The following is a 24,740-nucleotide window of genomic DNA, read 5'->3' on the forward strand; positions in this document are numbered from 1 at the left end:
CTAGCACCTCCCACAACGAAGAAAAAAACTGATAGAAATCTTGTCCTCTGAACTCTCTGTTTATACGGCTCATTTGAAAAGTAATTGATCCTGTTTATTGAGCATTTGCTAAGTCTCAGACACTGTGCTAGCCTTTTTACGTAGCATCATCTCATTTATCCTTGACTGCAATTCTACCAGAAAAGTATTTTCCCCTCTTTTACATAAATGGACTCTGGGGCTCAAGGAAGTGAAGTGACTGTTCAAGATCACACCGGTAGTAACTGGCAGAGGCGGCAAGATTTAATCTCGAACCTGACTCAAAGTTCACACTCTTAACCTGGAGTCCACCTTAGAATGTATTCTCTTGAGCAGCAAAGCCTTAGTCCCATTCATGCATTTATTCCATCAGTATTTATTGCGAACCTGTCTGTGCCAAGTTCTGTGCAAGTGCCAAGAATAGAGGTGGGGCGGGGGGAACAGACAAAAAAAGCCCTGCCGTTAGGAAGTTACATTCCAGTGGGAGGAGACAAATGATAAACAAAATAAAAGATATAGTATGTTAGATAGTGATAACTGCAAAGGAGATAACAATAAATAAAAACAGGGCAAGGCTATATGAAATCTATCTATATCCCTAAAGAACCTTTTTGTCTCAATGAAAATCATTGTCTTACCTCAGTAACAGGCCTCTCCCTCTCCCCCTTCCCCCCTCCTCCCGCCCCGGCCACCCACCCGTGCTATAGGCAGGAACTGGCACATTCTAGGGTGGAGCTCGCTTTTGGTAAATGCGTTTAGGAATCCTGGGATCTAGGCCTTGGGCAAGTCTCTGGGTCTCAGTATCTCCATTAGCATATGAAGGAGTTGGACTGGAGAGGATCCCTAAGGTGCCTCCTTCCAACTCTGACGCTCTAGAATTCTATGAATAGGCGTAAAGAGAACCGGGACAGGCAATTGCTTCCCCACCCTAGCAACTGTTGCTAGACGAGGGCCATCTCCAGGTTGGACTGGAAACTCCTTCCTGGATCGGGGAGGTCTCTTTGGCATCCCATCATGCATCGCGACTTAGCCTCGCTAGGAGGCACGTTTTGACCTCTTTGGTCACGACCATCCCTTTTAATCCAGCCAAAGAGCGCTCCTCGTTCCTATGGCAACCGTGCCAGGTCCACGCGCAGACGGCGGGTGACAAGGGTCAAAACAGATTCTTAGACTAGACGCTCTCTACCTGTTCAGTCCATGCCTGCGATGCGCCGGGCCTTTAAGTATCACGTGACTCCCTTCAGGCTTGTCTCCTCCTCCTTCCCCTCCCCGGGCCCCGGCGAGCGCTAGTGTGGACCCGAGGCTCCCGGCCAGCGGACTAACTGGATCTCGGACGCTGCAGTCATTTAGGCCGGTGCCCTTTCCCGGTAACTCCTTCCCGGCGTGACGCGCGGAGCCGCGGACGCGGCGGGACCGGGCAGGTTCAGGAATCTCCTTTCAGTTCCTCCTTGTTCCCGGTCCCTGCTGGGCCTGGGGGGAACCGGGAGCCCACAGGGCCCGGCCCAGGGCTCTCGAAGGGCAGCAGAGGAGGCGGCCGTCTCCTGGAGGGTTGCGACCTCCGGCGAGAGCTCGAGGCGGGGCTCAGGCCACGAGCGTGTCTCTGGGAGCCGCTGCCAGGTTTAGGTGATATTGCCCGAGGGCGGTAGTCTACCTGTTGGGCACGTTGTTTCCTACCCTGAGACCGGAACCCTCAAGCTGTCAGCAAAAGAACTTCACAGCCCCCCGCCACTTGGGCCCTCTAACTGGAGGCGACTGACACAGTTGAATTAGGCAGTGATTGCACTGCACGGTAGAAAAAATAATAAGTACCACTTATCGACTGACTCTTGACCCTGTGCTCAGCAAATCCTTTACGTACATTTAACTCCCATGTTGATCCTTTCAAGATGGTATTATTCACCCCTGTTTTTTAATGAGGTCACTGAGGCTTAACAAGTTTAAGTAACTTGCCCAAGGTCATAAAGTGGTGGAGGATGGATCCCAGTCTTAGTCTGATTTCAGAGCCCAAATGCTTAACCAGTAGCTATATCACGTTCCCAATTTTTAGCTCGCCGTCGGTGTTTTGTAGGATAGAATAGGTTATATAGGTTGCTTTAACAAGGAAAAGACTGATTTGTTTTAGGGTTTTATTCAGCATTCATGCAATTCTAAACATTGGCCATCAGTTTGGTCAATTTCGTGAGGACTCGCAAGCAGCATTTAGACTTCCACCTGTCAAAATCCACCAATGTTACAGCTTTTGCCCACCCTCTTAAGGTGTCACAATAGACACTTGAACCTTAAAACTGTAGTAATTTATAAGAAGTAAAAGTAAATATGGCCCCTGAAAAAACTTTGTTTGATATCACAAAGGTCATAATGCTGCAGTGTGTCTGTGCATTACAGCACTGCCTTTTTCATTAACGAGGCAGAATTATCTCTAAAACCCACAATGAATTCAGTCTCTACACTTACAAAGGTGGAGGTTTTGTATTTGAAGACCATGTCTGGTCTTCAGTCTGTGCCATTAATTCCCCTTCATGTGGAAAACTTAATTTTTTCTCATCACTTTTTCTCAAAATTCAGTGAAAAAGTTGAGCATTTCCTGAGGTCTCTGTTTATAATGACCATATTGCCAATGATCAAATTAAAGAGCAGCTTGTCATTTTTTTGTTGTTGTTGGAATGGGCTTGGTGAGAAATAGAAGGGAGGCATATTAAGTCATACTTGCTCAGTTTTATAAAAGTGTCTCATTTTTATATTTGTACTTATTTAACTCCCAAGAACGTCACAACTATCTCATCTGGTAGTTTTGCACATGGTAAATCTTAATGATTTCGTGAAATTATGTAGCATATACTCAGCGAAGTATTCTTAAGTCGTATTTTAAGTTTAAATTGTCAGCATTAAGTGAAATCGTATAATTGAGATGTCACTTTGATTTCCTATGTTTTTCCACATTTGCTTATTATTCATCTCATTCATTTTTAGTCATTTCTAAAGCTTTTCTAATCCAAGGATTCTAGACAGCTGCTATTCTTATTGCTCATCTTTTCATCTATAATAGTTCTTATTTGTGATATAAATAGTAGTGAGATTATTGGTTTTTAAAGTATGCTCAAACAGCTTGGCACTTTTCCTGCAAAATATCTTTTATTTGTTTTGTTTTTCATCTACATATCTTATACCTTTACCTAAAAAGCAAGACATTCCGCGTTTCTACCACTGAAACTGTTGCCTCTTCAATCATTTCAGCTCTGGGAAGGAAGAGAAATGGAAGTGAAAAAGTTGAGCATATCCTGGCAGTTCTTGATAGTTCTGGTTCTGATCCTGCAAATTCTGTCTGCGTTGGATTTTGACCCATACAGAGTCCTAGGGGTCAGCCGAACAGCCAGTCAGGCTGATATTAAAAAGGCTTATAAGAAGCTCGCCCGGGAATGGTAGGTGAAATAAAGAAATAGTTTAATATAAGCTAAGCAGTTTTAGCAGGAGAATGAAGCCTAAATCATGGTTAGTTTTTATTTGTCTGTTTCTGTGTTCAACAAATATATACTATATATCTGTCTAAAATATTTTACTCGAAAGAACCAATGTTCATGTTATCCTATAATTTTTGGTGATTCAACCCAAATCCCGTGTTACTTGAAACCCCTTTAATTGCCCTAGATACTGTTAGCATATTTAATGTTAAAGAGGGAACTTTAATTTTTAAAATATATCTACAATCAACATAGGTAAGGATGACCTACCCTTCCCATGATGTTATTCATAACATAACTCTTTATGAGTGTCATTGCTAAAGGGAATACTATCCAATTCTGTTTTCTAAATTATTCAGTTTTAAGCTTTCAAAAAATGTTTAAAGAGCTTTTTGCCCTCAATTTGAAAGAAATATTCAAGAATCGGGTATACCACTTTTAAAAATTATCTTATAGCAAAATCATAATTTTACCTGTAGATAAATATATGTGCTAGAGAATATACACGTGTTTGTGAATTAGCAGGATAGCAATAAATTTAAAACTTATTTTGGACAGAGATCATTAGTTTCTTCCGCTAATGCTGTGGACTTGCCAAAGGAATAGAAGTGTTGGATTATATATCTGGAGAGGGGCAGCAGGAGGAGAGGAGGGAAAGGACACAGGTGACTACAAAGCTGGGTGAACCAAGCGGAAGGTTTGGGATGGGAAGCCTTCCCCAAGGTTTGATCATCGCCTGTGGCATGCTAGGCTCCAAGTTTCAATTTTCTGTCTCGTTTAAATCTCATTAATCCTCTGCGAGGGAGCGGAGTTGCTGCCCCTCTTTTATGAGTGAGGAAATTATACTTAGAGTTAAGTCTATGTTACCCCCAGCTTCCATAGTTGGACCTTTGAAGACCAAAACGTAGTTTATTGCTTTTTGTTTGTTGATCACTTAGCAATTTGGACAGAAGCAAGAGTGAGTGAGTTAATGTTTGGATGGGCAGGAAGTTATACAGGAGCAAAACTGCCTCATGCAGATGGCATTGTAGGCTGTGCATGACTGCCTGACGCCCATTATTCTTCAACGAAAGATGTTTCTTAGTTTTAAGCTGGTTGTGATAAAAGTAAAAGATAGTTTTAAAATGTAATGTTTTGAGTAGATATTTTAGATCATATTCATATCATGAGGAATCCAGAATTGGATACTAAAAACACAAGCTCTAATTATGCATGACCTCTTTCCAGGGGTTCTCTTTACAGCAAAGTTGCTCTCTGCATCATTTCAAACTTTTGCCTCTTTATGTTTAAAGCAAAATGTGTAAATCTGCAATGAATTCATAAGGTAGCCACATTCTTTTGTACAGGGTATGGCCTGTGACAGCATTTTAAAAGTAGAAGGAATAGCTTGAGTATGTGGGACCTATTTAAAACACAGCTTTGACTTTACTGTCTTCCAGAGCTGAAAAGGGTGTTGTGATATTAATTAGATGGATCATATGCTTCTCTTCCTTAATTAGATTCTCTCTAGGAGTAATTCATCACCATGGAGATATATAGAGTATCATCTAGTGAAAGTCTAAAATTTTACTTTACCTTTGTATTTTCGCTGTATTATTATTTTCTGCTATTTTAGTTATGGCAGTGTTTCATCACTGAAATAGTTTGTTTCATTTCGTAGTGGTTTCATATGCACTGAAAATAGTAGTTTCTCAGTTTGACTTTTCAAAATGAGCTATGGCCAGGGAAGTGATTAATCGTTGAATTGGATTTGTAGCTTTCCTCTGCTTTTACTTACTACTTGATAGTGTTGCTCAGACTTCTCAAGAGCTTTCCCCTTGTTTGGTGAAACCATTTAAAATTACTTTTTCTCTCAGGAAAACTCTGTTTCTCTCCCAGTAATTAAGCTTTATCATAGGTACTTTTCCTTTGTCATCTACATGGGCAAAATAAACAACTCCCAACCCAAGAAAAAGGCATCGTAAAATTTGATTTGAAGCACATGAGTATAACGTGGTCAGTCGCCTTAACAGTAAATCGATATGTCTAACACAGTAATTACTTTTTATGTTTATTGTCACTCTTTGTATTTTTTATTTCTCTTTTAATTACAGTTGACATTCAAACTATATTACTTTTTCTATGTTCCTTTTTATTCCCTTAGAGGTAGCTCAACAGCCAGGAGATACCAAGTACAGTATTTTCTTGAAATTTAAAGGATGTGTATTATATTGCAGTTTGTGAAGCGTTTTATATACACTGAGAAAATAGCATTGGACAGTACTTTCCTAGAGCTGAATTTATCGTTTTCTGAATGTTTTCAACTTTGTGGTGTCTCTGTGTGATTAGGAAAATATTCCTTATAGGCTGAAACTGTTCCATGGTTTCCTCCCAATTCTTGGGCCTCAGTTTCCTCTGTGGTAGGATCTGTGGTTTTAACCCAGCTGCCTTCACAGCTCTCTCTTTGGTTCGGTCCCTTCCTACCCTTCTCCCCCTACGGAGTTCTGTGCGTTGAGTCTTCATTTATGTGATTGCATAATTCTATCTTCTCAGCCTTTAGCCTAAGTTTGAATATTTAAAACACTTTTTTTTTTTGTCATCCAGAAACATTCTTTGAAACCATCATTTGTTTCTTTGTCATACTATTTTCATTACACCCAGCTAAGATTTTTTTTCCCCAGTGATGTTCATAACAAGGATTAAGTAGTTAAAGAAGGAGCAATGTCCAAATTAACAGCCCACCATTTGAAGCTTCTCTCTTTTTACAGAAATCAGAATATGTGGTATAATTCATTCAAATATGTTTCTGCTAGAATAAGGTGGTCAAGTGGTAAATTTTTTTATTCCAGTATACTTGGTGCTATTTTTAGTAGTCATTTGCTTCCCAGTGGATTCTCTTTCCAGAACCTTTGCTAGAGGAAATTGACTAGCTGCTAGCAGAAGTGATTACATAATGAATAAGCTCTCTAATAGAGTCTCTTACTAAAATGAACATCGAAAAATCTAACACTGATTTAGATCCTAGGGGTTCTAAGGACATGAAACTCAGCCCCTACTTTCCAGGACTTTAAAATACCCCAAGCTGAAATCGGTGTAAACTCAGCAAATTACAGAAAAATATATGACTGCAAAATGGATAATTGCCAACTGTGTTTAATAGCAAATATTAGTTCTAGTATTAGTTGAAATCGCTTTGCATAAAGTGCATGATTTTGCTCACCTCTTAAAACATGTGGCCTTAAAATCATTATCCGTTTATAGGTAAGAGACAATCACAGGTAGAATGGGATAACCGGACTAATAATGAAAACCAAAATGTTCTCATTTGAACCTCAGCAGCAAGATGCTGTTTTGAAACATGGTTGTTACAAAACAAATTCATGTTGCATCTTTAAAGCTATTTCCTAAGTGTACCTGAATTATCATAAGAAATACCTTCATTGACATCGTTGTGACATCAGGCTGCAACACTGCCACCTTGGGAAGAGAAGTCAGTTCTCACGGATGAGTGACTTGAGGCTTGCGCCAGCCTTAGCGGTACCTGGGGGCAGCGTAAAGAAAGGCACGCACGTTTCCCACCTCTCCTCAGCGAAAAGCCACAGTGCTGCCTCGCGTTGGGCTTTGAAAACGTGCCCAGCCGAAGTGCCTTGGGGAGAAGCTGCCTGTTTTTTTGTGTGTGTGTCCTAAATTGTTTATTAGGTAAGAATTTTGCAAACGTTGCTTACGTTAACGGTAACGGTGGAGCTGGAGAGTAGTGCGCCTTCACCAGGCCGCGTGGTGAGGACCACCAAGAGTATGGTGGAACCTGCGGGCCTCTCCCAGGCCACGGCCCTCGCGGGCTGCAGACGTCAGTCATCGCATCTCCCTGCCGTGGCCAGCTTCCGTATGATAGCTTTACGGAGTAGATCAGTGAGGATAACCTCGAAGACTTGTACGTGGAATCTTCACCAAGCCAGTGAGACTTCAGAACTCAGAGCCCCACAGTGGCGTCCAGCTCGCTCCTTGACAACAAACTGACTGAAGGCTTCCAGCAAACTCCAGCTGGTTGACACCGTGATGGACAGGTTGCCACAGGTTGCACCCTTAGAAACTGGGCGCTTGCAGCCCCCACAGCGCACAAGAATCCAATACATGATATAACCATGCTTGGCCTTGTAACCCAGCCTGTGCGCTTTATAGGACCAGGTAGGCAGGGTCCCTGTGGAGCGCAGAGAGCTGGCGGTGCTGCCAGCAGCGCACCCTGAGAAGAATCTTGCACATGACTTCAGACTGCTGCCTCTCCATAGCTCCTGGATGTACTTGTGAGCGCCCATCGTGGCTCACCTGATGGCTGCCGCCAGACGGAAAGGAGAAACTGCCTGTTTTAAAGTTAACATTTATTATAGGCATGTGAAGCAATTGTTTGCTTCTACCATTTATTTTTAAGAAACAGTCCTAATAAAGTAGCCTTCCATTTGCCTCTGATGTAGTGAACTGTGTGTACAAGGATGTTAATTGATGATGTGTAAAACATTAAATCCATTCTCACTGCCTGCCCATTTGTGTTTCAGGCATCCTGACAAAAACAAAGATCCTGGAGCGGAAGACAAATTTATTCAAATTAGCAAGGCTTATGAGGTACTGTGTCTACCTTTGTAACGCATCCATTAGATCTTATAAAATATACCTTAGGTAATTAGTTTTGTGAAGTCCTCTCAGGATGGGTTCCTTGTGCCCTTGACCCAGTTTCTCGTTGATGGTAGACCATATTCGTTCACATTCAGTATTTTGAAACTAGTTTCTGAACACTTAAGTTCTTGAAAAAAATGGCCTGTGTTAAAGGCTGTAATTGGGATTGTGGAATTACCCTGAATATATGTCTCTGTTGCCTTTTTAGAATCATTACGTGCAGAACTTCAAAACAATTTACCTATATTTATTAAAGTGACAAAAGGTCACAAATACATTTAAAGACAAGATTTTCAACAGCTTTCTACATGTCAGCTTCAGTAGGTTGGACGGGACTCATAAAAGATAAGTCCATGGTGTCCCAGTCTGTGTAGGATGATGCTTTTCAACAGACAGTGCTTAGCTCAGGACGACGCATCATCCTAAAACAGAGTCAGCTGACACGTAAGACACCGAACTCAATTCTGTGGTTACTTTTTGGTGTTCTCAGCTTTTCATATTTTGGTTTGAATTCTTCCAACTTAAATGGTATGACCTAGTTGATTTTCTTGTAGTTGAGCCCTGGCGATCAACCTTAAGTTTTACTTGTTTTACTGATGCGTTTAGTATTACGATAGCTCAAAAACTTTAAGTCCAATACGAGCGTATCTAAACGACTAAAGTAATTTGGTCTTGAAATACTTAATGTTTCTGTTGAAAGAAGAGTTTGCTGGTATGCTGAGTGACTGCATTTAGAATACTTAATTGTGTCATATCTGCATTTATTGTCTTCCTTTGTCTTCCAAGCTACTTACAGGAAAGTTTTTTGGGTAAACCTTTTGTCATTCTATAATTGCCTTGTTTTTTTCTTTCTTTTTAGATTCTTTCCAATGAAGAAAAGAGATCAAACTATGATCACTATGGAGATGCTGGAGAGAACCAGGGCTACCAGAAGCAGCAGCAGCGAGAGTATCGCTTCCGCCATTTCCATGAAAATTTTTATTTCGACGAATCTTTTTTTCACTTCCCTTTTAATTCTGAGCGACGGGACTCCATTGATGAAAAGTATTTGTTGCACTTTTCACATTATGTGAATGAAGTGGTTCCGGATAGCTTCAAGAAACCCTACCTCATTAAGATCACCTCAGACTGGTGCTTTAGCTGTATCCATATCGAGCCTGTTTGGAAGGAAGTAGTTCAAGAGCTGGAAGGATTGGGTAAGATGATTTTATTCTTTGGAAGATGTTTGTATAGGAGAAGGAGAATTCCGTGGGATATTGGAGAGAAGGAACAGTGCCATTTCTTTTCACAAGTTCATGGTGACTGGTGTTTTCCACAGACACATTTTCAGAGAGGGGAAATGTATCAGCCACTTTCACTTTGCGTTACTAATTTGAAACTTTATCTAGTCTCTTAACATCTAGTTAGGGGCCTGATACATAGAAGAAGGTTAAAAATTGTTGGTGAGTCTACGGCCATGTCACCCTGAACAAGCTCAATCCCATCTGACCTCGGAAGCTAAGCAAGGTCAGGCCTGATTAGTACTTGGACGGGAGACCACCTAGGAAGACCAGGTGCTGTAGGCATTAAAAAAAAAAATTGTCGGTTTTAAGGCTGGTAGGATTCGTAGATTATTCATATGGTATCTGTGATTTCACTGTGTGTTAATTTGCCAGGGCTGCCATAGGAAAATACACATAAACAACAGAAGTCCATGTTCTCACAGTTCTCGAGATCAGAGGTCCAGGATCAAGGGGTCAGCAGGTTAAGCTGCTTCTGAGAGGCCTCGGCCCTCGGCCCGCAGGCGGCCGCCCTCTGCCTGTGTGTTCTCACAGTCGTCTCTGTGCGCGCACGAGTCTGCCCTCCCACTCTCGCTCTGTGTCCTGAATTCTTCGTGTAAGGACACCAGTCTCACTAGATCAAAGACAGCCCTAATGACATTTCTTCAACTTGATTACCTCTTTAAAGCCCCATCCAGGCACATTCTGAGGTACTGGGGGTCAGGGCCTCAACATATGAATTTGGCAGGGGGACACAATGCCGGCCGCCCATAACACTATGGTCATGGGCTACCATCCTTGATCACAGATGAGCCATTCCATTGTTTCTCATTACCACTTAGCACCGGGAAGATTTTAGTGATCCAATTATTTTAATCACTCCTAAAAGTTGTAATTACTGAACTAAGTGTGTACGTGCATGCATGCATGTGCGTGTGCATGCTCACGTGTGTACATGTGTTATGGGCATCAGCAGACCTACTTTTGAGTAACTAAAAAGGGACAGACTCAGCTATGGAGGCTGAGGGCCGGGATTTTTCTGGAGACAGCATACCACTGAAAACCATCAGCTCATTTATTATAAAACAGAAATTTTCAGCTTGTCATTCAGAAGCACTTAGGTACTCATACTTGTTGCTAAAACACTTTCCTGAGGTTGCTTAGAGAAGTTCTTGGAAGATGAATCCATTTGGCACAGTGTCTCACGCGCAGAGCGCAGTGGGCGGGTCTTGCTGGTGGTGCGCACCGCCGGAGTGAGAGGTTGAGGCCAGGCAGAACCTGGGAGAGCGGCTCCGTCATCACAAGGCGTGACTGCGACTCACGCCGTGCTGGCTGCGTGCTGAAGACTGCTCTACCCTCCCTCCTCTAGCAGCTGACGGTGAGGCCCAGTGAGGGAACGCGGAGGTGAAACTCGTGCATCGATTAGGACGACCGTCCTAATCTGCATTTACAGCGGTCAGGCCAGGGCCAGCGTATTCCTGCAAACGGACAGGCCATGAGGTCGCGAAGCACTGTGGTTACGTCCTGACCACGTGCCTTGCGGTCAGATAGACCAGTGTTCAGATCAGCTCTGTCATTTATTATCTTTGTGCCCTTGGACGCATTATTTAACTCAAGTTTCTTCATCTCTAAAAGGGGTGTAATAATGTCAGACCAATTTTTAAGTGCCTGATATATATGTTAAGTATTTAATAAATGGACCTTAGAGACTGTCTGATTAACTGGGTTTTCTGGTTCACCAACGTAAAATTTTTAAAAGCACCTATTCCTTTTAGAAATCTTTCTTAAATGTACTTTCTTCAACTCACTGACAACCAAGCACCAACTTTTGACTGACTTTTAGCTAAGTCTTGAAAGGTGATTAGAGGTTGGCTGGGCAGGAAATGGGGGAACAGTGTTACAGGCAGAGGGAACAGTACAGGCAGAGTACAGCGCTCTCAGAAGACCAGCGCAGGGTGTGATGGGTGTAAACGAGAGAGGAAGAAGCAGAGGGCATCCTAGGAGTCAGGCAGTAAGGAGCGGTAGGTTCCAGGCTAAGGAAGCTGGGACTTTATTTTATAGTAGGTAATAAAAACCAAGGAAACTTTTTACATGGAGGAGTGATCTGGAAAGCTACCTGTTAAAGCTATATGAGGGAGAAATTAAAGTGATAATAGAGACAGCGAGATTACCAGCCCTGGCAAGACAGCAGCCATCAGCCTGAACTAGGGCGGTAGGAGTAGAGAGAGGTGGACAGGTTTCTGATATTTCAGGGGTAGGATCAATGGAGGTCTGAAGGCACCTGGCTCCTGGAGACCACTGAATGTGAGAAATGAGGAAAGGGCAGCAGGGAGTCAGGACCGACTGCATTCTGACTGAGCTGCTGGATGGGCAGAGAAAGCAGGGAGTAGTCGAATGTGGGAAGAAGTGGTTTTGAATAATAACTGCAGTTTAGACATACTAAATGTGATGACGTGACGTTAATAATGCAAGCGTAGTATAACAGCTTATATTCGTTGAGAGTTTACCGTATGCTAAGGACTATTGTAAGTATCAGCTCATATTGAACAACAACCCTTGGAGGCAGGTGCTGTTGTTATCCCTCTTATAGATGCTTAGCTCACTTTTGGTACCTTGTCAAGGTCCCACAGTTGGTGTTGGCAAAGCGGGTTCGAACCCAGGTAGTCTGGCTCTGCAGTCCCTACACTGAACACGATGCTGTACTCTTTCAGTGTCCTTAAATCTTTGATGATTGAAGGCATTGCTGTTCTTTTTGTCTATGTAATCGTAATGGGTCAGGATTCACAATGACAAGAATGGATGAAGCTGGATTTAGATCCGTAAAGTAATATTGATGAGTGCGTTCCCCTACTCCACCCCCGACCTTCCCACTCCCACCCCTTTGGAACATCCAGATTTGTTGAAGATAATCGGGTTCTGCTTGATTACAATCGGGTGTCATTGAGATGAGACCATCGCAGTATTCATGGCCACACCCCATCCAGGTGAGGCAGCTCTACCCTTTAGGACAGATACTGCCAAAAATGTTTCTATTCTGAGTTGACAGAAAGAGCAGACAATGGCAGAGATCAGCTGAGTGGTCTGGGGAAGCTTGGACATTATCACAGAATAACATAAAATGCCTGAATTGCCATACATGAACAAACTAGAACAGTTCTACCCGGAAGAGAAATGTTGCTATTTAGGTAGACTGTACAGTCATGCAATGTGGTAATAACTAGTGTGCAGAAAACATCAACATTTATAGGCAGCCATGCTGTGGAGGAGGGCCCAGAAATAGTCAGCACTGCCCCAACCTCGAGCTTACCGTTTAGTCGAAGAGAAAATATGCACCCTGAGAATTCATGCCAACCTCACATTTGCAAGTACAGAATAATATAGTAAGCAAAAGATGATGAGGAAATCATTCTGTGTTCTCATCTAAAACTTTCTTCTTGACGAAGTACTGTATCAGACACCAATGTATACGTTATAATAATAATAGTTTTATGGAGCATTTCACTTGTTTCATATTCTGTGTATGGATTATCTTTCTCTGGAAAGTAACACAGTAAGGAAGAGACTGTTATTATCCATATTTTACAGATGTGGAAACTGAGGCCCAAGAAGGAACCAGTCGAGTTCCTTCTCTCCATACGCAGCAGAATTGGGATGTGGACCCAGGGGTCCAGGTTCGCTCTTTAGCCACTGTGCCCCACTGCTTCAGACATTAGTAAAACTTGCTCCTTGTGTCCAAGAAACTCAAATAAGAGACACACCTGAATCCTCACTGCACACTCGGTGCTCCCTGGCAGGTGCAGGCAGAAGTACCAGGTATCAAGGAGGTCGAGTGTCTGGAAATCAAATATCATTTTAGGGAAACCCAGTTTAAATGATTGCACAGTGATTATTCGCCATGCTTTTTTATTTTAAAAGAAGGAATAATTCCTCTCTTTCAAGGAATTGCTCAGTTTGTAACAATTTCATACTGTCTGGGAAAAGGGTCTACCTAGAAACTGGTTTTAAAAAAAAATCCACTTCAGCTCCATGTCCTTGATTTTGTTTTATTTCGCAATGTTTGGTGGTTTGCTCATTAACAGGTTGTGTTGAGCCAGATTTGGCCGCGCCATGTTCTTCCATTTGGCTCGCTACCGTCCCTTAAGGCACATATAAAAATTGAAAGAAGAATGGACGTGTGTGTACTACACAGGGGAAAAAGAATTTCCGTGAAATGTGTGATACGCATTTCAGATTGTATAATGAAAACAAATATAGTTTGGCACCTCAAAATAGAGTCATGACACAGATGCTTAGTACTATACAGAAAGACCCTCTTACAACCTCAAAAAGAGGAGAAAATACTGATATTTTTAATTCCCCTGGATCTGCAAATTAGCCAGAAACATCAATCCATATAAAAATCAAATAATGTTTCTGAAAGAGATCACATACACTTTGCCTTCCTTTTAAAGTTGCTACTCCAGTTCGTTCGGATTCCGGGTTATCCTGAATCAAGATGATAACACCTGAATAGTTTCACGTGCTGTTGGCCCAGCTGAGCTTGCTTTTTGAACCCTGAACACTAAAGAATTTGAAGGCAGAGGAAAAGACAAATGGACTTGTTGTTCTCTGTGGCTTAGAGACCCGAAGTCACCAACCTGTCATTATGGTCATTTCCCAGTCTGAGTCTTAGAAAAGAATGCCGCCAACTTTTCTTACTCATCCTTCACTGCTTGGACAAGGGGCGTGGAGTGGATTAGATCTGGACCTTAAGAGAATTGTGGAATTCTTATTATACTCTTAAATATTTTTTCAGCAGGAAAAATACCACCAATCTGAACACCAAATATTATCATTCTTTATTCTATTCTAATCCGTCTGATAGTTAATCTATGTGGGGGGTGGGGGTGGATAAAATTCCTTCAGAAATTAGAAATGGGATTATAATAGTAATAATTAAAGTCCTCTCTAGAAATGATCCAAGAAAATGGTCTTTCTGTATTTGGAAACACGTACAATGAAGGTGATGTGTGTAATTTCAAAGACTCGAAGGGAATTTTAAGTCAAAGAAATGAAACCTAATCACTTGGATTCTGTTTTAACTGGAAAAAAGCTCTATTGATGGCGCATAGGAAAGGTGGGGAGGGGACAGCATCGGGGCGGGGGTTCCCCATCGTTTCTCCCACTCTGCAGGAGGAAGAGGCAGGCTACTGCAGGATGAAACCCCCTCACATAGGACAGTCTTGGTCTCAGACTTCAGCATGGTCTGGGTGAAATACTGGTGATGAGAGTTGTGATTAATTAGGCACCCACGTAGTCCAGGCTCTGGGTTAGGTTCTTTTTTATGTTATGTCATTTAATCCTCAAAACAACTTACCCGCATTTTACAACTAAAGAAAACTGAGGCTCAGAGAAGTTAAAGGACTTGCCTAAAGTTACACAGTGAATGGGTGGTAGCAGAGCTGGCTTTGAACCTGGACCTGACTTTGAATCCTTTACTTGATTCACGTGTTTGTTTATGAAAAAATCGAGTGCCTCAGGAACTGTTCTAGATAGTAGGGATATGGCAGTAAACAAAGTAGCCAAAAGTCCCTGTGCTCATTGAGTTTATCTTCTAGCAAGTGGAAACAAAGTATGCTGCAGAGCGTGACAGAGCAGGGTGGTCCTGGGGAATGCCAGGGCGCACGTGACAGAGCAGGGTGATCCCGGGGAGTGCCAGGGCGCATGGCTGCGGCGTGAGCCTGGACAGGCAGCCCGCGGGGGTAGAACACAGGGACACTGGGGGAGAGTAAACAGCAGGCGCGAAGATGTCGTCAGTTCTTTGCTTTCCCGAGAATGCCTGCACCTCTTGTCCTGACTCCAGGCCCACCAGCCACCTTTCTGATGACTAAATCCAGTACCTATGTGTTCAGAAATCCAGCAGAGGGCACCCCGAATGATGCAGTTACTAGAAAGGCATACTCCACGAGATCGGATGATAAATTGGCATCTGGTCCACGTGCCAGTCCCTGGTAGGGTCCTTTAGGGTGAGTTGGCCTCTAGGGAATCAATCGCTGCAGTGTTCAGAGGTCACGGAGAGGGGAGGACCCAGGTTTCGCACTCAACTGGGCCTGGGTTCACATCTTGGTTCCACGGCCCAAGAACTGATGCCAGCGAAGTTTTCCTCAACCTCTCTAAGGCCCAGTTTGCTGATTCGTGAAGATAACAGGTGTTTGTGAGTTTGAAAAGCGATACTACCCGTGAAGCTCTGGGTGTGCTCCCTGACTTACCGAGGGCCCAGGGCACGCTAATGCCACCCCAGGGCCTTTGCTGTGTGGCCGCTTGCCCTCCTTTGGTGATGTCTCTTCTGTCTTTATGGAAAACCAGGTTCCTCATCGCACGTGCCCGCTGTCCTCTTGTTCTTTCTTCTGGTCGCATAATTCTTACACGTACTTCCGTTATTGGCGTCGTTCCGTTTTATTGTCTCTGCCTCATGAGTGACAGAGTAGTGTACCAGGCTTGGCTCTAGAACATCCAGTTTAGGTCTTGTTCTAGAATTTTAGCAGCTCAGAAACTGGGATAAATCACTTCGTCTCCCTGAATTTCTTTATCTATAAAATGAAGGGAATGGACTATGTGACATGTAAGGTCCCCCCTTTCCTGCCCTTGGGAAACTCCAGGGGTCACAGTCAGGGAGCCTGCAGATGAATTTGTTTAGTCTACCTGACAATTTTAAAGTTTTAAGTTTGTGATCCCTGCCATTTACTCAGCAGTTCCATTTTTGGAATTTAATTAGGAAAGAATCACACAGGTGTGCAAAGATGCCCATCAAAATATTCTCTACAATAGTAAAAGACGGAAGTGTGCAAAAAGAAAGAATTGCTTAAACAGATCGATGGCCCGGTTTCGCTGAGCTCCGACCGCAGGCCAAGCTCCGTTCTGGTGCTTGGGATGCATCGTGGACTGTATAGGGACCCCTGCCTTGCACGCGGTCCGGCAGGGAAGGCACAGTAAAGACCCGGCAGAGAAAGGAAAGCACGTGACGTCTCAGAAGACGGTTAAGTGCTGTGGAATAGGGAAGGTGAGCGGGTCGAGGGGGAGCCTGTGAGGAGCGGAGGTCTAAGTACGGTGGTGGGGTGCCCCCCTGGAGGAGGACGTGTGGGTGGCGAGGGTGCCGGCTCTGCAGATGTCAGGGGGACGCACACTCCAAGCGGGAGGAACAGCCAGAACCGAGGCCCCGAGGCAGGAATATGCCCGTGGGTTTGGGAAAGAACAAGGATGCCGGGGGCTGGAGCCAGGCGAGCATGAGGAGCAGGGGAGGAAGGAGGTCAGTGGGGGACCTTTGTGAAGATGGTGGCTTGTGTCCTGAGTGAACCGGGGCAGTCTGCGGGGTTTGGGCAGAGGAGCGACGTGACCTCTGCCTGTGTTACAGAAGGAGCAGTCTGGCTGCTGTGTTGGGAATAGGCTGGGGAGACAGCAGAGACAGGAACCGTTTGGGCGGTACCGCAGCAACCCAGGGAAGAGCGGTGGCGATGACACAGAGAGGGGTGTGTGAGGGACATGGGCAAAGTCAAAATCCTGGCACGCTTTGAAGACAGAACTCGCAGAACTCACAGAACTCGCTGACAGATTGAATGCGGATATGAGAGACGAGGGAAGTCGAAGGTGACTCGGGATTTTCGGCCTGAGGAGGCTGTCGTCAGTGAAATGGTGAAGGCCTGGGTAGGACAGGTTCAAGGCAGGAGATCAGGGGTTCGATTCGGGAAATGTTCGAAGTCTGTTAGACATGCAAGAGAAAATGTATGTTTACCGCCCATTAACATTTAAGGCGTCTCCAGCATTGAGCAGGGTAACTGGTCCTCCACATACTTTGGTCGCGTGAAAGAACAGGAAGAGTTATCCAAGTGTTAAGAGAAATGGTATCAGATGCTCCCGTGTTGTCCTGCATGTGTGTCTACAGACGTACATGTGCTCGTATAAGAAAAAGTACAAACACATAGGTACCAAACTGTCAACGGGAGTTATGTGAGATATGGCTTTTGAGTGATTTTAACTTCATTTTTCCCCTTTTGAGAATCTGTATTTTCTGTTTCTATAAAATAATTTCTATAGAAAGGAGACATGCTCCGGCAAGTGAGAAACTATGACCTCCATCAACAAATCCTGGTTTTTCCCCACCATCACTGAGCGGTTGGATCTGGGGATTGTTTACAGTTTTTTTCTTTATGGCTGGGAACGCTATGAATAGATTGTTCTCTTTTCTTTTGAAGTGTTTCCTAATGATCTGCTCCCAAACTGAGAAACATCAGACTAAAAGAAAGATTTGCGACTCTTCTTAAATATTCCCAGACTGCTGTGCCGAAGAACTGAGCCGCTTTAGAATCCCAGCAGCGAAAAAGTGTCAGGCAGCCTGTTAGGAAAGATGCCCCGTCCTACTAGGTCTGAATTTCAGTTTCAGGCCAAGAAACTAGCGCACTTCTTCAACTGCCAGAGGGCATAAAACGGTCTCATGTGGGTCTTCCCTACTTTTCAGGTGTGGGAATCGGCGTGGTCCACGCCGGGTACGAGAGGCGCCTGGCCCATCACCTGGGAGCACACAGCACACCCTCTATCCTGGGGATCATAAACGGGAAAATCTCCTTCTTCCATGATGCAGTTGTCCGCGAGAACCTGCGGCAATTTGTAGAGAGTCTTCTTCCGGGGAACTTGGTGGAGAAAGTAAGTACCTGGCTGAGAAGTAGTTTACGGGGTGCCTGGGACTGCTGGCTGCCCCGATCTCTGTGGCCATCTCAGACCAGAGTTTCATTCCGAGCAGGGCAAGACACATATTAATCACTGAAAGGAAAACATTTCGGTGAAGTCTGTCAGAGACTGAAAATCGCAGCAGATGAAGTAGAGAGACCAAAAGAATTTCTCCCTGTCAGTGACCACTGTGAAGATTTACAGTTGTAGGAACGTGAGCCTAAAATGACAGCAACTGCTTTCTAAACAAAAAATTAGACTGCAACATAGGACGAAGGATTTCTTTCTGAATTTGTCCATCGAAAGATAATTTTCTTATGCGAGCATTCAAATTAAGTTATATTTGATTATATATTTAATGATCTATAGAAAACACCAGATTCCATGAAATCAAATGTTATTTTTTAGAACTTTCAAAACATATAGTGATGCAACACTATGAATAAATTTTACAAACAAAAGGTTGAACTAAAGAAGCTAGGCGCAGAGTTCATACTAGTTTATTTTTCTATTTAAGGAGCGTTATTTTCCCCAGTAACTTAAGGTAGGGATCACAGGAATGGTTTCTTGTTTTGCTTTAAGTGACACATTCCTTTAACAATACCAGGGGAAATGAACATACAGATATTTTCATTGTATTTCTACAGATACCATGTTCGTAGACGGTCCTGCCAGCAGGACTGTCCACAAAAGAAATATGTGTTGGAGTTAGCTAGAAAGGAGCTTGTCAGAGAGCACTGTAGGCTCCTGAAAAGGTCGTCCTGGGAGGTCCTCAGGCCTTCATGCAGTAGCCGTCCTGTGCCAGGCACTGCTGAGGACACCAAGGGTCTTCCAGTCTAGGGGACGATTATTTCCATCTGATAAGTTAAGAGCCCGACTTGGGGTCGAGAAAGGCTTCCTGGCAGAAATGACCCTGAACTGAGTTTATTAGAAGAGGAGAGAGGAGTAGGGAATGAGTCCCAGGCAGGCAGAGGTCTGGGACACGAAGCAGCCTGCTCTGTACAAAGTCATGACTGAGTGGGAGGTGATGAGGGTAGAGCGATTCACAGGAATCTCCCTGCGAGGGCCTCAGAGGGCCTCATGCCCCATTAAGGAACTTGGTTGGGCCGTGGCCTGCAGGTGATGGAGCCATTGAAGGGAGTTCAGCAACAGGGTGAAATGAGCAGATTGAGGTTTTATATCGATCATTCTGGAAGCAGAGTAGAAGGATAATTTTTTAAACAACTGAAAAATTTCTAGATAGAAATTTAATTATTCATGTTTTTAATTTGTTCTCTCAGTAGAATTATTTTAAGGTATAAACAGGGAAACAAAAAAAACACCACTCAGGTGGCAGTAAATGAAATTATGTGAGTATAGACGGGGTGGGCCCACTTATTTTTATTTAAGCCATTTTAAAAGAGCAATTGTTGCATTATTTTCTGCATTAGATTAAAGGTAATAGATTAAGGTTAGTAGATGAAGATGTGCAGTGTGTAATTAAGCAAAAACCAACTTCAAAAGCTCAGTTTTTTTTATAATTTTAGAAAAGATTATGCTTTCAGTCTGTAAGAGTTGGAACGCATGAAAATATGAAATCAATATCTCTGTTCTTTTAAATGGTTTTCATTAAGACAAAAGATGATTTGTGCGCGTTTCTTATTTTTACAAAATAATATTTTACTCATATTTGTTTTTGTTTATCGACTGGTTATAATACACCTGTTGAAAATTAAATATTTAAATTAACATCCTCTTTTCAATTTAAGGTTACAAATAAAAATTATGTCAAATTCCTCTCTGGCTGGCAGCAGGAGAATAAACCACACGTCCTTCTGTTTGACCAAATGCCTGTTGTACCCCTGCCGTACAAGGTACTGTATGTGCTGGGAGATGTTTTCTCTTCTTTTGGTAGAAAGAACTTGTAACCTGGTTATCCTTTTTATAAGTAAAAGCTTAACCCATGAGAAACGTTTGAAGACCAGAAATTTGCCTTAACCACTGTACACTGAGCACCTAGTGATACTATTTCTCTGCCAGTGCTTTCCACACATATAATGTCACCTAATCTTACAAGAGCCCAATCGTACAGTTACTATCCCTATTTTATATACTGAGATACTGACACTGTTGTGTAACCAACCTAGGGTCTCCCTGCGGCATGGGGACTATTGAGTTTCTGATACCCTGTTCGCACTTCCAGCACAAGCACGGTGACATGAGATGCCAGAGGACAGTGTCCTGTGTGGTCACTGCTGTCCTACGTCATTGGGGTTCAGGTTGTTCCTCAAACACTCCATGCCTCTCGCCCAGTACAGATCTCAGTGGGACGAATATTTTGTTCTATCTGAAAAAAAAGAAGTATTTGTGTTTCACATGGTTGGTGCCGTTTTTGTGCACGAACACTGTAGAATCCCTATGAGTGTACAAGGGTGTGGCAGCCCAGGTGGGGCTGTGCAACAAGCTGGCATTCCTCTCCAGCCACTGATGTGAACGAGCCACACTCGATCTGTAATTTAGATGCTATCGACTTCATTTCCTCCTCTCTCCTATGCCCTAACAGTTGACCGCTTTTGCATACAAAGATTATTTGTCATTCGGATATGTCTGTGTGAGTTTGAGAGGGGCAGAAGAGATGACGAGGCAGTTCAACGTCAATGTCTATGCCCCCACCATGCTGGTCTTTAAAGAACACGTCGAGAAGCCTGCAGATGCTATCCAGGTACGTGAGGTCGCCCGGTTTCAAGACTGTCCTCATGTTTTATCTTGGGCCTTCACGTAAATACTACACAGCACAATGGAGCAAAGCAGGTGAGGAGGAAAAACTGGTTTTTAATTTCTTCCTTCAGAGGCACAGAATTTAAGAACAAGTTTGTTTTTCATCTGATTTGGTACTATTTTGCTTAAAAAATAATCTTTCGATGGAAAGTAGAATGGTGGTTGCCAGGGGCCAGTGGAGAAGGAAAAGGGAACTAGTGTTTAATGGGTGCATCTTCAGTTTGGGAAGATAAAAAGGTTCTGGAAGCAGATGATGATGGTTACAGAACAATATAAACGTGACTTAATGCCACAGAATTATACACTTGAAAATGGGTAAAATGGTAGATTTCATGTTACGTGTATTTTACCACAAAAAGATAATAATAATTTTTACCTCTACAGTACCCCTGTTGGAAAATCAATAATCTTATTCTAAAATAAATAACAAAAATAATTTTGGATTAAATATAAAACAGTAATAAAAAGGAATTAAAAAACTGTGAGAACGTATGAATGAGTATCTCAAGAAAGGAAAGAGCTAAAATTGTTGGGAAAAAATCTTGTTGAAAATCTTAATAACTTGATTACAAGTTTTAAATTTTTATATAAATACTTAAAATTTTTAAGTTAATAAGCTGGGAAATATTTATAGCTAATATAGAGGAGGTTATTATCTTTACTTTCTAATGAGCTTTTTCTAATCAAGGAGATCAAACCAGAAGCTCCCACGAGCGACCACTAAATAGGCACAGATTTTCCTTTTAGGGATGTTGAAAACATTTTGGAACGAGGCAGAGGTGACGGCTACACAGCATTGCGAAGGTCCTAAATGCCACTGAAGCATACACTTTCAAATGGTTCATTTCACATTATGTAAATTTCACCTCAAAAAAAAAAATTTTAAATAAAACGTCCCCCCAAAATAGGCTAAGAATATGAACAAAATTCTGAGAAGAGATTTAAGACTATTAAAAACTTTTAAAAATTAAATCTTACCAATAAGCAGAGAAAAGCAAATTTAACATTTTCTCCTCCCATTAAATTGCTAAAGATTTTCAAAGTAAAAATACTCAGTAGTGTTGAAGGTATAGAGAAACGGGCACACTCTTTTTTTTTTTTTTTTTTTTTTTTACTTTGCTGGAGGAAGCTTCAGAAGTTTTCAGAAAAGCGATTAGGCGATAACTGCCTAGATTCATTCAGCAAGAGTACACCTGAGTCCCCGATGTGTGCCCAACATAGCTCAGCGTGCGGGATCCAGCCCTGAACAAAGCCAGTAGAAGTCCCCATCCTGCGTCCTCGTGGGACGACAGACAATCAGCGAGGCAGAGTCTGTTGTGGTATATTCTGTAGTGATGAGTGCTAAGGATCAAAATAAAGCAGGAAAGAGAACTGTGGAGTACTGGAGGAGAAGGTTCACATTTTTAAGGTGAAGGGGCGGAGAAGGGACTCATTAAGGTGATGCTTGAATGGAGAGCTGAGGGAGGTGAGATTACTTTGTAGAAATCCTTCCTAAGGGACTAGGAACTCAGTCGAAGAGCTACATACAGAGATGCTAACTCTCCTTCATAACAGCAAAAGCACAGGAGAAATATAAATGTCCAACAGTAGGGTAATTATTGGTACCTCCCGAACAGGGACTGTCTAGCCATTTAAAATGGCAACTCAGGAATACTTAATGATGTGGGTAATTTTCATAATAAGGTGAAAGAGCAAACAGGATGCAAAATTATATATGCAGCTTAAGCACTGATCTCAGTTTTATAACATGAATGTGTGTGCACACGTACGTGCATGTGTACACGTAGGAAAAAACTGGAAATAAATACATCAAAACAGTGGTTATCTCTTGATGGCAAAATTATATGTTATTTAAAATCCCTAAAATGAACTAGTATTCTTTTATACATTAATGTTAGTTTTTTTTTTAATCAGCAATGATCCTTTGACTCACCTTCTCTTAAAGGAGGCAACATGAAAAATTCTATAAAGTCCTTTACTTCAGTCAATGAATTCATTGCCCGCCTACTGTATAGTAAACACAGAGCCAGTTCTGACATCTAGAGCTAGTCTCCGTCCCCAAGCAATTCAAAGTCAGGGGAAGAAAGAGTCCTAAAGGCGATTTCTGTCCACCGTTACAGGCGTCTCACTTAGATGCAGGATAAACTCTGGGTACCACGTGAACATAGACAGAGACCTGAGACTAGGGGGAGAAGGGAAGGACGTTGCACGTGGCAGAACAAGAAGGGGAAGGTAGATAGTAAGGAAAGAAAAGCAGGTTTCGGAAGAAGGTAACTGATTGAGTTATGGACATACGGAATGAGAACGGCCTGTAGGAGAGAGCTAAGGGAACTTGTCCATCACCCAGTTGCATACAGGGACCTAGCTCTTAGGAAAGGCGAGTGAGCTGGGACAGAGATTTGTGGATCATTAGATGATGGACGATTAGATGTCCTGGGGAGATCTCCCAGGCATCATAAGTAAAGTAAGGCATGAAGTGAGCCAAGGACAAAACTGGACAACCCCCAGGAAATAAAAGAGAGGGTGCCTGATGGTGACAGAACTTGCCGAGGAGTCAGGAAGGAAACAAGTGCCAGCAGGGGAAGAGAGAAAGGAAGATAGCTCAATCCAGGGTTAATCCATGAAGATTGCGTAAATCGTGCTTTACTAATAGCTTATGCTGTTGAGAATTGTTATTTATCCCCTGGGGAACTCAGATATATTTACAGAATTATTGGTGCAGTGGATGCTTTACCAGTGTGTTCTCTATGGATGTAAAAATGCATGCTTAACATAAACCAAGTGCTCCAAATGGCAGCCGGCTTAGTTAACACCAGAAGCACGGGTTGCTTCCTGTAGCTCTGGTTAATTTGTTTTCCTTTGCTACACAGTATTTATGGCCACGTTATCATTTGCTTTTTCATTCTTCTGCTGATAGACATTTCGGTGCCATGCACGTCACACTGGTCCCAGCGCACCTGAGCACAAGTTTCTCTAGCACAGCAGTTTTCAGAATGTGGTTCACAGACCCCTACGGGGTTCCAAGGCCTTTTAAGGGAGCCTGAGAGATCAAAACTTTCTTCACAATAACACTCTGACGTAACTTGCCCTTTCTGTTGACACTCGCACTGATGGCGCAAAAGCAGCAGGGAGTAAATCTGCCGAGCGTGAACCAGGCGCCGGCACCAGACCGCCAGTGGCCGTGTTCTTCGCCCCTAAGCACCCGCCGTGAAGGCAAACAACGCTTGTGTTACTTCATAGCCTTGATCAAACAGCAGTATTAACTTTATTCAAAAATAAATCCATCCCTGAGTCCACATCTTTCAGCATTCTTAAAATTCTGTGTGACAAAATGGGAAGGCGCAGAAAGCAGTCCGCTTCATGCCAAAGCACAAAGGTTGCCTTGAAGGCAAGCGTCCGTGTAATCATGCGATTTGAACTAGAAGGAATTTTTCTATTTCATCTAAATTTGCAAATGGATAGTGTTTCCGCCTCGTCATCCTCGATGGTGGTTATTTGTGCCTTCTCTTGTTTTCATGATCGGTGTGACCAGAGGATTTACTAGCTCTCCCCAAGAACCAATGTGGCTTTGTTGATTCTTTGTTTCTTCTTTTTCTATATTTGGTTTATTTCTTTGATTTCTATTTTTTTTAAATCTTTATTATTTCCTTCTTTCTACTTTTATTTTTTGCTGTTTCTTTTTAATTTCTCAATATGGATGCCTAGTTCATTAATTTCTTTTATGTTATTTTAACATTTCTCTCCAAGTACTACTTTATCTATGTCCTGGAGTTTTAATAAATAGTATTTTCAGTAATCGTTCAAATTCAAAATGTTTTCTAATATCTGATATGCTTTCTTCTTAGATCAATAAGTTACCGAGTATGTTTAACATGAAAGAATTTTCTGGTTTACATTTCAT

General features: G+C 42.6%; 1 protein-coding gene and 2 pseudogenes across 3 annotated transcripts in view; 2 read left to right on the plus strand and 1 right to left on the minus strand.

Moving 5' to 3' along the window:
* Positions 1-1,111: 1,111 nt before the first annotated feature.
* Positions 1,112-24,740, plus strand: part of DNAJC16 (DnaJ heat shock protein family (Hsp40) member C16) — a 32,748-nt gene continuing 9,119 nt past the window's right edge. The window contains exons 1-7 of one of the 3 annotated variants that reach the window (XM_016128348.2): positions 1,112-1,439; positions 3,253-3,437; positions 8,006-8,072; positions 8,983-9,319; positions 17,874-18,058; positions 19,831-19,935; positions 20,625-20,783. In XM_016128348.2, the coding sequence (XP_015983834.2) occupies positions 3,271-3,437; positions 8,006-8,072; positions 8,983-9,319; positions 17,874-18,058; positions 19,831-19,935; positions 20,625-20,783 (1,020 nt within the window). In that variant the 5' untranslated portion in view covers positions 1,112-1,439; positions 3,253-3,270. The remainder of the gene's footprint in view (positions 1,440-3,252; positions 3,438-8,005; positions 8,073-8,982; positions 9,320-17,873; positions 18,059-19,830; positions 19,936-20,624; positions 20,784-24,740) is intronic. The other 2 variants (XM_036229006.1, XM_016128345.2) reach the window with 2 other exon arrangements.
* Positions 7,182-7,768, minus strand: LOC107501819 (annotated as a pseudogene).
* On the plus strand, positions 9,570-9,688 carry LOC118606840 (annotated as a pseudogene).

The sequence above is a fragment of the Rousettus aegyptiacus genome, unplaced genomic scaffold (assembly GCF_014176215.1).
Source record: "Rousettus aegyptiacus isolate mRouAeg1 unplaced genomic scaffold, mRouAeg1.p scaffold_m13_p_1, whole genome shotgun sequence".
Taxonomy (NCBI): Eukaryota; Metazoa; Chordata; class Mammalia; order Chiroptera; family Pteropodidae; genus Rousettus; species Rousettus aegyptiacus.